General features: G+C 40.7%; 1 protein-coding gene across 1 annotated transcript in view; it reads right to left on the bottom strand.

Annotated features, from left to right (window-relative positions):
• TBXAS1 (thromboxane A synthase 1) overlaps window positions 1-13,382 on the bottom strand; it is a 229,152-nt gene that overhangs the window by 163,747 nt on the left and 52,023 nt on the right. The window contains exon 3 of the mRNA XM_014256837.2: window positions 10,341-10,434. Within this exon, the coding sequence (XP_014112312.2) occupies window positions 10,341-10,434 (94 nt within the window). The remainder of the gene's footprint in view (window positions 1-10,340; window positions 10,435-13,382) is intronic.

Here is a 13,382-nt window from a genome sequence, read left to right as displayed (position 1 = left end):
GCTAAATATAACTGAACCTGAAACACTTGGCCCGTGCTTATGCAAAAAGGTGGATTTGAGATGGGAGGTTGGAGGGGAAGCCTGAACCACGCGCTGCAGAGCTCCCTTGCCGGCTCCAGAGCAGTGCTGTGCTCTGGGAGACAGGAGCTGTTCAAATGTTTTGACAGAACACGCCGATTCCTCGGGAATGTTTTTATTCTAGTCGATGTGCCAATTCCGCACAGATTTCCAGCAGAAAGCAGGCAGACTGTCTGGGTCTGCTGAATTAAAACTACTTCACCCAGAAAGAAGTTGCATTTTTAGACTATTTTTACTCAATCCATCATTGTATTTGTTTTAGTCAGTTTGTTGGATTGTTTTCAATTTTACCTGGAAATTCCATTTTTTAGCAGGATCTAAAGACAGGTCAAAAGCCATCAAAACGCTGTAGAAAATTAGGCTCAAGCAAAAGACCACTGAAGACTTTTGAGATATAATTTTGTACATAAATAATGCAAAGAGATAAACAAGGAAACACAAAAATTAACCATGTTCTAACTAGAACCGCCTAGTCTGGTTCTGCAAGAACCCAAAACCTCCATTTTTGCATTTGCGGTTGTCTTTCAAAGGCTTTCTTTTTTCCCCTTTGCCTTAGGGAGTTATTTATAGGACTATTATAATTTGAGGTCTGGTCTTCTCGTGGCAGGTCCTCCATCCAGGAAATGAAATAGCATTAGAAAATGAAATCTCGCGTTTATGAGGTCTTAGAGATGGCTCCCTGGGGCACTGGGGGGAAAACAAAAGAAGCAGGGAGAAATATAAACACAAATATAACTACAAGATACTTGCAAGGTCCCTAATTCTATCTGTGATGAACTTTATGAGACTCTTTATTAAAATAGAGACCTCTGATATAAGGTCACCAACAGCTTTTTTCCCCCCAAAGCTCTCCCATTTTCCCCTTCTCTGTGATCAAGTGCCTTTTCCACTTCACCTTGGCTGCAAGGTGCTTCTTCCCTAGATTGCCTTCAGAAGTAGAACAAAAATAAGGATAAATCAAGTGCTCCCCTTCCTCCTTCTGCCTCATCACACACTTTTGACAATGTACCACATGTTGCAGCGTATTAACAGATCAAGGCAGATGTGTTCACGTCTCTGCAAAAATCATGTATCAGTCACCAATTTCTAACTCATAACCCCCTCTGTGCTTCCTTCCTAGACAACTCTCTAAGGCCACAACATCCCTTATCCTATCTAGGCCTTATCACCCACTGCTTTCTCTCAATATATGGAAATAAAAGCAAATGAAGGCAAATTAGGGAAGACTTTGGTGCTCACCATCCCCTTTCTCTATGTGTCCAAAGAGAGGCTTCCCTCCAACACCTTCTCTTTCCATGCATTTTTTCCCCTTTTACCTTTTGAGTGAACAGGGAAAGCGCCATTCAGAATAACAGCCATGTTTAAAGTCCCACTCAGCTTCATAGAGAATATTTAAACTCATCAATGTATGTGACTTCTTATTGCTCCCTTAGCCTAACTTTCATTAATCCTGCCTAAACCAACTCAGGCATCATCCTGCCTATAAAAGTTAACAATTTTCTACACTCACAGAAACAAATAAAAGCCATCAGATATAATACATAAAAACTACAGAAATTCAGCAAATAGCAAAGACTAATTTACAATTATTTTAATGTTTATTTCTTGCATACTTTATTATGAAACTACATAGTTAAGAATATTTTGAAACATGTAGCTCAGTTTCTTTTTCTCTTGATAATTTTCAATTTTCTTGTAATAACATAAAATAAGTTACCAATGTTTAGTGAGGTTTTTTTGCTACCTGAATATTTAAAACTTCCCAGGACAACTATCCAAAGATAGTTCTTCACTTTTCCCTCTGCCTTTTTATAAATCTCTTAAAATTCATAGAATATTACAAAATTAAAGAATCTAAGTGGGGAAAAAAAGCTAATAATTAATAAACAAAATCAAAAGTTTGAAAGTCCAAGGACAACCAAAGACAATCATTCAATTCATCCATTCATCAGCATTGCATGATGACAAAGTCAGAAAGAAAATACAGCAATTTGAAACACATTTCTTTCTAAAGCACACAGGTTTGTTTAGACTTTCTGTTGATTCTTCTTTTCTAAAAACCAACCAACCAAGAAACCACCCAACCACAATAAAAAACCCAGTCAGGTCTCAAAAAAAACCCTGATTAGATTCCAGCTCTAGCTGATTCTTGTTTCACATTACCATCCAAATTTAGACATGCACCGAAGCCACTGAGGTTGTGGAGAAACAGTTTAACTTTTGAACTTTCTACCTCTCTGATAAGATTGGTCCTTTCTTACTCTTCAGTGTCTTTCTAGGCAACTTGTTCTTCAGGATCAAGCTGCATAAATGCTTATAAAAAAAAAAAATTAAACGAAAATTCAGAAAAAAAGCTGTAAAGAAAGTAGCTTTTCATTTATTTCTGAGAAATTAGGAGAATGCTGAGCACACAGTGGCCAAGTCACAAGTGCCACTTTGCAGCTACTGAAGCCCTCACAGTCCTGCCTGGTGCCTACCCTACAAACTCTCCCTTCCTTTCCATCACATTCATTTGACTACAGGCCATGAGTATGACCTGATTTCACACTCAGTCCCTCTTAGGGAAAGTTAGATTTCAACTCTACATCCTGCCTGGGAAGGGGGAAAGTGGGAAGAATCTAGAAGATCATGAGTCTTACAAAGCTACCAGGTGGTGATGCCATCCAAGGTGCACTGCAGGCAACCAGAAGGCAGCACACAATGAATACCAGGGATTTACCAGCACGTGTTTTAACAGGGTGTTCTTCAAAGCCTTCATTTTAATATAAAGCCTTACAGAAACCAAGCCTAGCTATATGCAGTGGATCAGACCCACAGCAGCTGTACCTGTCTATTCCCAGAAAGGACAGGGATGGATCTTGCTTGTCACCCTTTCAGGATGACTTGCTGTACAGAAAGCCAGCCTCTTATCTGAAAAGACATGTCGTGCTGTAAACATTTCTAGTGGAGCTTGGGTTAGCAGCACTTGTAAGAAAACCCTAATGAAAATAAATTGTTATGTATTTACCCATATGCTGAGGAGCATATGGCTAATGCATTTAGACACTGCTAATGAAGTTAAGACTCTGCTAAATTTGTTGGCTCATGGATAACAACTGTTCACAATACCCAATCTGAGCCTGCTATAATTTTAGCATTACAACTGATACCTGGCCATTATTATACGTACTTGTCTTGCTGACATAGAAGTACTGGATTTCTGGATGCGGGGTTCTCCACATGCAATAAGAAGGTGAACAACATAGGGTGCTTCCAAACTCCAAATTAACAGGTAATGTGAGCAAGTTACAATTTCATGCAAAATAACAAGAGTTGGTCTTATTCATCATATCTCTGACTGTTGCTTTCTTTCTTAATTTCAAGGACTAAAAGATTTTATCTATTCCAACCTCATTCCTTCCAGGCCAATGCAACTACAGGCAAAACTGAAGAGAAGGCAGTCACACCCAAGAAGTAGTCCTGCTTTTTATAAGTTCACATGTAAAAGTCCATTGAGTTTACTCCAACAGCTATTGGAATTCCCCTGTTCAAACACATCCCTACTTTGCTGCTTTTCAAGGTGAGGGTCCCTACTTCTTCTGGAGCCCAAGGTAAAGTCTGGCTTGTGACTACACTGGCTCTACCTTTATGCTACTACCTTTGCAACTACATGTTCTCTCAGCCCAAACACTGCGTGCTCAGTTGTTTGGGTTCACTGTTGCTGCATGTCAGGCCTTAATTTAGCAGGACACGCTGCTTGAAGAGCAGGCTGCATAGCAAATTCCAGAGGGTTATGTGATGAACGTGCAAATATACTCTACAAAAGATATAACACGTGGCAAACTTCCCTACACCATTTTCACAAGCCAGGTGTCATTTTAATGATGCAGACCTCTGCTCTGACTCATCTTGGGTAGTCATTTGGCAGCTGCCACCAGAAACCCATCAAAGGACAGTGGTCAAGGATGGCATACAAGAGAAGTATCCTTCAGGACTGCTATCTTGGGGACCACCTCACTCAGATACCTTCTTTCACAGGCCCGAACTCAGGCCTGGCATTCATTCACAGCCCCAATTGCTCTGCAAATATTGCAAAATCATATAAATTCCCTCTGGCCTTGGAGGGTCCCAGTCCATTCAAGACAGTGATATCAGCTTCCCCAAACCTAACAGTTTCCAGAGGAGTTGTCCAAAATGTTTCACCATAACCTGATCAAAAAGCAAACCTATGTATTCAAGAACACCATCTTTACTGTTTTGCAGGTGGATAAAAGAGGCCCAAGGAGAAGCAAGAGATTTGCTTACCCAGAAAAGAAGAAACCTCTGCCCCAGTCAGACTTGCCCACACTGAGAGTCTGAGGAAAGCCAGGAGCATGATTAGGGAGTCTCTTCTCACTTTCTGTGTTGCCACAGGAAACATCATCCTCTTTCCATTTCAGAGCTACCAACTGCCTCAACCACTGCCTCTTCCCACCACCCCACCACCCCCCCACCACCATGCAGCATTTAAGAAGGCAAGTATAAAGTGTGTCAAAAAGAACAACTAAAGCATGGGTTAAGGGATACCAAAAACATGATGATGCTCATTAATGAAGTCTGCATCTCCTTCTAGAGGCTACTGCCGAGGTCTATGGGAAGCATACACACAGTCCTGCACAAAAATAAATGTTAGAGCTGCTCTAGGAAAAAGCCACATCATCAGCACACCATTCCTTGTAATACAAAAAGGAATTGCTTCTTCCCTCAAAGGAAAAATTGTATGAAGAGACAGAAGAGCAAAGGCATCTGTCATGACCACTACCACCTTCATTGCATGAGTCACCATTATTTACCAGCAAGACAGAGAGGATTCATCCCCTTTCTCTATCACATGAAATCTACCAGTGCTTTGTGCACCCTAATACTGTCTCAGCATCCATAAACGTTATTTAAAGTTGGTGTCACATTCAGGTGTATCTTGCAAACACAGTTATGGGAAATGCTGCAAGTGCAAAGAAGCTGAGGACATTGTGTCTCTACAGAAGGGTCTCTGAGGTGCACACACTGCTCCCCCAGACGCTGGCTCACCCTGCTGAGACCCCCACCAGTGCAGGGAGAAGCTGGGGTGAGCTACAGCACAGCTCTACCTGATGCTCATCTCAGAAACTGAGGCTGAAGGCTGCAAATAGCATTTAGTCAAGTGTGAGACAGCCAATTGTCTTAATGTCTTGATTTCCTGCTTTAGGTTCCCACAAAAAGACACTGCACCAACTTTGTCAGGTTATCTGACAATGCTAACATCTGATCAAAGGAGGTAACACAGACTATCAGATGAAACTCAGAAAATACACATCTTTAAAGGGAAGAAAGACCGGCTTTATAGATGCAGAAATATACACATAAATCCACATCTAACTGCAGGTTTTCTGTCATGTTGCAGACAGTGAAATGGCAAGGTTTAGATCTGCACCACATGCATGCACATGCCTCCCAGTCTAGGGTGGTGGCACTCCCAGGATATAAGAGAAGACCTGGATCACCCCAAGAGGTCTGCTCTGGCTGTCAGAAGCCCACAGCAGATGCACACAGGCATCTGGGGGAGACAAAGACAGGTTGGTTGGTGATGCCACAGCCTACCTTTCTGGTTCCACACAAATAGCTATCAAGTTGCAAAACACACACTCCCTATCTCATTCCTCTGTTGTTTATCTGCACAAAGAAACACAAAACCATATGCAGGCTTTCACTGTCAATATAAGTCATATTATTCTTGTAATTCAATCCAGGTCCAGAGCCCGAGAGCTCCTTTTCCTCCCTTTCCCCCCTTTTTGCTCCCCTCACCATTTGCCTCTCTTCAACCTTGTTTAGGTTTGAATGCTGTGTCATTAAATTCCAGAGCAGTAAACACTGCAGCCTCTCTCTCTAAGCACCCACACAGTGCTTTCTAGGCTAAAAATTAGACATGGGGTAATTTCATTCCTGCAAGGGACTCTGCCTTTTATTTTCCTTTACGTCCAACTCAAAGGATGCTTTTGGCAGATGTGTAGCAAAGAAAAAAAATAGTATTTGCTCTCTGCTTCCTCCCTGCACTCCCCCGTTTTCACTCCCACCCATCAGCCATAAAACAACACAGCCCAGCCAGATCCCAAACTGAAAGCAAGACAAAGCACCCACACAGCCCCCACTTCCATTCAGCAGAAATGGGCCGCCCCGGGGTAGCCCAGAATCTACAAGTAGGCCAGACTGAAATAAACAGAGTAAACAAAGAGTATCCTGTCCAAGCTGAGAGGGGCTAAAGAGAGTGATGTCTTTCATTAACATGCAAGGCAGGGATGCAAGCACACAGACAGTCAAAAGCATCACTGGAGCTTGCTAGGAGTAATAGGAGGAAAGCAACACATGATCACGCCATTGTAAGGACCCAAAGCACATCACTCAGCTGCACGCAACTGCACATCCCCACCTACTGAGAAGCAAAACAAGGCAGCAACCCGCAAAACAAGGCAGCAACCCGCACACCTACCACCACCCCAAAACATCAGGGGCAGCCCCAAAGCTGCTGCAGCTCTCCAGGAGGCTGGGTAGGGAGCAGTGCACACAGGTACAGTACCAGGTGACCAGAGCCGTGCAAATGTCAGAGTCAATGACATTCAAAAACAGTATAGCTGTCATTTTAGGAATGGAATGGGAAAGGGGGAGAAAAGCACAGCACAGCCATAGCAACAGGTCAAATGAGAGAAAAGGTGATGCAGGTATGTGGCTTCACAGTTTTCAGAGCATTTGTCACGTAATAAAATCATTAGCCTGGGAATTGATAAAATAATTTGGTTTAATTTTTCTGCAATCTACTGCTATAAAGCCCATACAGATCCATGTGTGAAAGTCCATGCTGTGAATACCCCTGCATCAACCATTACACAGCTATCACAAACAACCCTCACGTTTTTCCAGACTCATAGGAAAAATGCAGCACATGGAGAGGTGAGCAGTCAGGAATTTGTAGCAAAACAGCAGTCTGTTGGCTGCAAGTCTGCTCAGTTATTGGAAAAAAATTGAACATGCTGCTTTTTTTAAGCAGCCTAATCATATTTACTATTACATCAGACTTACCCACCACAAATTGTTCTCATGCAATGGAAGAATTTTTAATCTAATATCTTGGACTCATATAATTTCCCAGCTGCAGAACTGCAATAATTTCCTATCTTCTCATTGTTGAGATAAGCCGATTAACTCGGATATGTTTTAGTTTCAGAGTGTGATTATCTCCCTTTATTTTACTTGAGAGAGAAGGAGTGACTTACAGTAAAATAACTTTGTTTTCCCCAAGCCAGCTCTTAAACTCTCCTTTTCTGTGATGGAGATAGGTCTTTCCTGTTGCATTCTCCTTAGCCCCTTTACTTTCCACACTTCCTTTTCCTCTCTCAGAGACACTATATTAACAGTTACTATTATTTTACTCAAAGAAAATACACTGTTCAAGAAATCGCTGAAATAATTCTTTAAAAAAAACCAACAACAATCTCATGAATAATTTTTTTTTATTTAAAATACCTTTGAAAGTTTATTAAATACCCCACAACCCAGCACTACTGGTCAAATCCTGCTTGCACTGTTCCTTTGTTTTCAGGCACATTTAAAAAAGAATTGCAAAAAAAAGGGTAAGGCCTGAAGCTCTGTTTACATACACAGTGCAGCAAAATAGGAAATTCCATTTATTTCAGTGGAAGTGACTTACACACAAGTAAGGGAGAAGACAAGCAAACCCTTGAATTTATACCATTATAAATTGTAAAATACTGCTTACACAATTTTGTTGACATTTTTGGACATTTAATGTTCTTTCTTAAATTCCCAGGTCCTAGATTTACTCTGTTATGTCAAAGGGACTTGATCTTCTGCTTTATTTTTTTTCCTTACATTTCTAGCAATCATATTCTAGGAGAAAAGCCTGAATCCATGAGATGAGGACATTTTTTAGACTGCAAGGCTTTATATGTTGAAGCTTCTTGATTTCCTTTTATCTTCCAGATCTCACTTGTGTGCAGGGCTTTTCAACCCCTGTTAATTTGCAGGCCAAATTCAACACAGGAAATGCACGAATTACACATATGCAGATTCCCACACAGCACATATCAATTCATTCCTCTTAGTCACCATTCATTAATTCCTTTGAAATAAATGTTCATGGTTGGAAAGCACTAGTTTGATGATTTAATGGGAGTGTGGCTCATGTTTTTCCTGCACAAGATTAGCAATGCTACGAAAGAGGCAGCCTGTTTAAAAGGGAGACTCTCCAAACTGCTGTTTCGGGGGTGGAATAGAGAATGGTTGCATAAACATGGAAAGGCAAGAACTTCTTAATGTTATAGATGGAGCAACAGAACAAATCAACCTTTTTTTACTTCCTATTAAAAAAAATATATAATTTATTTATTTTTATTTATTTATTTATAATAATAAACCCAACCCCAACATGCTGCTACTCATGCACAGCTGTGTTCCTAGCAGCTAAGCCCCTAAAACCATCCCTCTTTCCAGTAATGTGATGGGCAGGCCATGGTTCTCCCACTCTGGGAAAGGGAAAGTGGATGATGTCCTCTGCTGACTGCAGTGAGAGCATTTTTGTCCCTGAAAGTGCTCTCATAGACAAGAGCCTGCAGTATAAAAGCAGGGCTCCCATTACTGGCCCATTGCTATGGGCACTATTCTAAGAAAGCAGCCTCAGCAGCAGATCCAGAAAAAATGGCAAAATACATGAGGGGAGGAAGAAAAATTACCATGAGCCTGGGCTCCTCTCTTCCCATTCCTACTGGCAGCGATAGCATGGTAGAGAAGATGGGTGGTGAAGTGCCAAAGTGCTGGACATACAGCCTGGCAGTGCTTGTGGCTTTGCACCACTCGACTCTGTTCCAAAATGGTTATTTCTTGGTATCCCAAGATACAATTTCTCAGCTACCTTTAATTTATTTTTCTTCCTAAAGGGTAGAAAAATCAAGGTTTTTTGAATTAGTCTTATTTAAGTTAACTTAATGAATGCTATTCTAGTAATGAAATTTGCCTAACGGATCTTACGATCATTTTGGGTCACTTCCCAAAACCTTTACACTTCTACGCTGGCAAGCCCACCTAAAACACACCAAAATAACTTAGTCTCTAGGCACCTTTACCTAACAGCAAGTGTTATCAGGTAACTAATGATATCTGGATTTCACCACTAAAGAGCTACAGAATGAGTGGCTTTCTGCCACCCAGCTGAATTGAAACCCAAAGAGTGAACTGGTCTGCATTCTACACCATCAGAATCCCTTGTAAGTTAAAGTCACCCTGCCAATTCCAGTTCAAATTAATCTAGAGCAGATTAAGTCTACCTTTTATGCTATTTTCTAAATGAAATCAGATGTACATGTAAAACTGGTATTTAAAAAGGTTTTATCTAATAATGAGTCAGATATTGACAGAACAATCACCATGAAGACCAAGGTAAGAGGCAATATATTCTCGTTAATAATTCAAATCTCAGCATGGATATTGATGACCATGCACTTAAAAGGGAAAACTGGGCAGCAGCTGGAGCTGGCCCAGATTTCCTGAAAAGTTGTTGGGCTGGAACAGAGACACACTGGAGAGATTTTACTGTAAGATCCAACCAGAGAAATGGCAGCTCCTCATTATTTAGATATCCTGGACCCTCAGCAATACCACTGAAATGGAACAAGGAACAAAACACAGCATCAGCAGTCTATTGAAAGAGGATGGGTAAGAAAAATAAGGGAATAAAATCTGGAGGCAAAATGACCCCACTTCCTCTTCCTCACAGCCCTAATATTTGCGGCACAGAGCAACAACATCCAGCAGTACCTAATTCCAGTTACTGCTTGGGAGCAAGCAACATTAAAGGCTTTAAAATAAATGTGTACAATCAGCAAAAGTGCAAAGAAACAGAAAGGTTGTAGGAGCCAAAACCACTCAGAACAAACCAGTTGGGGCTAGTTAACATAATCTGTTCTATTCACATAACTAAGTTTGTTTCACTGAGGGCATGAACTTTCTTGGAAAAGCTCAAGTAATTAACTGCAGGAGCTTACACATTTTCTTTCCCGCAAGTACTTCACCCTGGTATTAGAGCTGCTTAAACACAAGTGTTTCTACCAATTCATTCAAAAAGCTGTTTTGCTTGTCCTTTCCAGAGGGACATGCCTGAAGAGGTGGTACCAGTGAACTGTAGGATTCCCTTCAATTCCTCCTGCCTCCCATCCACTTTTCCCATCACTTTGATTGATACAAAGGAAAACATACCCTACCTCACGGAAAAAGAGCAGGTTTCCAATGAAAGGAAGAGGTGGAGGATGCTGGATCCCTACTTTGCTTAGTTTGGAGAATGCAGATGTGGAGTACCTAGAAAAAAATAAGGCAGTAAGTTAATTTTGTATCTTGTTATGGTATGACTTGCCACAGTAACTAGTTCAGATAACTTCCCTGGATTCAGAGAGGGAAAAGATGCTTTCTGTGTTGGTCAGACAGAACTTCCAATGTGACGACATTGGTTGGCAGCTCCTCAGGTCACAAAAGTAAATGCAGTACACTGCTGCTTCAGAGAGGGCAAAGGGACCAAGTGACTCAAAAACAAGCCTGCAAAACCAAGCAGTGGAATTAGAGAGCTGCTCCTCTTCCCACAGAGGGTGTTAAAAGTCAGAAGTGACTCTCCAAAGCTACATGAGGTTACAAACGAGATCAAAAGAAGCATTTGGGGCTTGACTTCTGTGGCATTGCTAGAAAAGAAGCAAGACAGATTTTCAGATTATTATTTTCTTCTTCCGTCACCTCTACCTATCACAGAACAAAAATTCAAACTCGTCTCAGTTGTCCATGAGCCAAGACACTGTCAGTAAGTTCAAGTCAAGCCTAATATTTGGGCCCGATATGCTGATTAAGTGATTTTTTAAAGCTGCTGGTCAGCAAATTAAACAAATATAAAAAATACGGGTGAACAAAACCCAGACTGAAAAGCTTCATGCATCCCTTGTTTCAGATGAAACTGTGGCATGTTGACAGAGACAATACCAGAAAAAAGAAAATAAGAAAAACCCAACCCCAGAGCCTTTCTTTTTCCTCCCCTCCCCCTTTCTTAATACAAACAATGGATTTAAGTCGATCGACTTCAATTAGTGAAACCTGAAAGAGCACGAGCTAGCAGCAGCAGCAGCAGCTTTGATTACCCAAAGACACAACTTTCGTTGTGCACTTCTGTTTGCTGAGATTTCCTACAGCACAGTACCTATTTTCTTAATGGATTTTCTTTTGTGAAGGTATTTTAAAAAATCATAATCAGGAGATAGAGGTTTAATCATTTTTGAATAGCAACCATTTTCTTTTTTTAATGGGGCAGTACAAACCTTCACAAACACAAGCCCTCTCACAAACCCAACAGAAATGATGTGTCCTCAGTCTATGCACGGATGCTATGTCAAGTATGACAAGGTATCGTGGAGTAAAGGCACAGAAGTCAACATTTATTACACATTTTATACATATTACTGACTTCTTGGCTACTTAACTGCTTTAAAAAATATGAGATTTTCCTCAGCTAATACTCTTGGGAAAAGAAATGTTTTAACTTTAAAATGACAAAACAGCCTACATGATACATTTTCATCCCCAAAGAGAATATTTTTTTTGCTGCTGCTGCTGTTTGAAATCTTCCTGAAGTGTCTTTGTGTCATAGCAAAGTCCCCATCTTCAGTATGTAAACAGTGAAAAAGATTAAAATCCCTGTCAATGAAAACCTGACAATTTTTCAGTATTCTATCCTGATGTTTTCACTGTAAAATACATGGCAGATCACAAAACACCAGGCTGGGCTACAGCTAACTGCTCATTTCACTGCACACCAGTCTACAGGCTCCTGATTTTCATGTACAGCAAAGTGAAGAGTGACTGCAACAGAGGCTTACACTAGACAAAGTAAATGATTTGATCACCAAATATTTAAAAAGCAAAAAAAAAAAATAAATAGTACTGTTTCACAAGGCAAGAAACACAGAGACTGTGAAGACTATTTGTACTTAGATGAACAGTTCGTCATTGTCAGCTTCTGAACATTAGTGGCAGCTTCATACAGCTGAGGATTTGCTTTCCTTCTCCCCCTCCTAATGTGGTTTTCTCCACTGCTTTTTATTCAGTTACATTTGAAGCAGGTTTTCGAAAGGTAGGGAATGACAGTTTACAATGAGATGGGAGAGAGAAGCAGTGTCATCAAGCTACAGACTGAAATATAATAACAAAAGGGTGAAGCCAGCAGGAATCTCATCAATAAAGACATCTAGCTCTACTCTATGATTTTACAGCATTTCTGGTGTTGTTGAAATACCTGATGTTTTACAGAAAAGCAAACAGTATGCAAGTGACCAAAGACTGACGGGGCAGCATGCACAAAAGAAGTATCTAACATTGCACACGTAGCCTTAACTTTGACCATTTCTAATGCAACAGCTTACTTTCTGCAGCCTTAAATATTAAAAACTTCCCCCCCCATCTCTGCAATATTGCTGCTCATTCTCAGTATTTTGGGTGGGGGCAGAGAGAGGAAAGAGTGGCTTATGGACTTCTTTAAAAAAAAGAAAAGGAAGAAGAAAAAATTGTCCTGCATTTCACAGAGTGAGCACAGCAATACATGAATCTGACAGCTTTGTGGCACAAACCTCTGCCTTTTGAGCCAGATGAGGCTGATACCTCAAACAGGCCAATTTATATGATTTGGTCACTCAGCACCCCCATGATACACACTTGGCCAATAACTAACTCAGAGCTGCATCCTAGGTGCACCAGGAAAACAGTGGCCGAGTTTTGTTCCCTTATGGGAAGGGAAGATGGGCTAAAAGCGGGGCAAGTGCAAACAGGCAGGGTGGCCTCACTGGCAAAGTCGTTTGTCTGGAGAAGCTGTACATCTAAATGAAACAGCTCCAAACCTGCCTTATCACCAGTGGGAAGTCTTATTTCTCACTCTGCCACTGAACACACTTCTACATTACTTTATCACAAAAATTAATCTGGTATCAGGAAACTCCCTACTGTTGCTGTGGGTACACAGTGATGGTAGAAGATCAGCCAATGGACTAGAAAGGCTAAATCAAATGCAAAATCTAGAAACAGAAGAGATACTAAGAGATACCAAGATAACCAAAGATATGGAACCATTTCTGTGAAGGAAGAAATAAGCTAAAAAGGCTATAATCTTAATCATGGAGAAAAGAAGCAACTGAAGCAGGTTATGACAAATATATTTAACATCATGCAAGGCTTAAAAAATAATTAAGAGTTATTACCCAAAAATTTAAAATATAGTA

The sequence above is a fragment of the Pseudopodoces humilis genome, chromosome 5, assembly GCF_049639895.1.
Source record: "Pseudopodoces humilis isolate 2021_Gansu_Grassland_sample_001 chromosome 5, ASM4963989v1, whole genome shotgun sequence".
NCBI classification, from domain to species: Eukaryota; Metazoa; Chordata; class Aves; order Passeriformes; family Paridae; genus Pseudopodoces; species Pseudopodoces humilis.
This window is presented reverse-complemented; position numbering and strand designations above follow the sequence as displayed.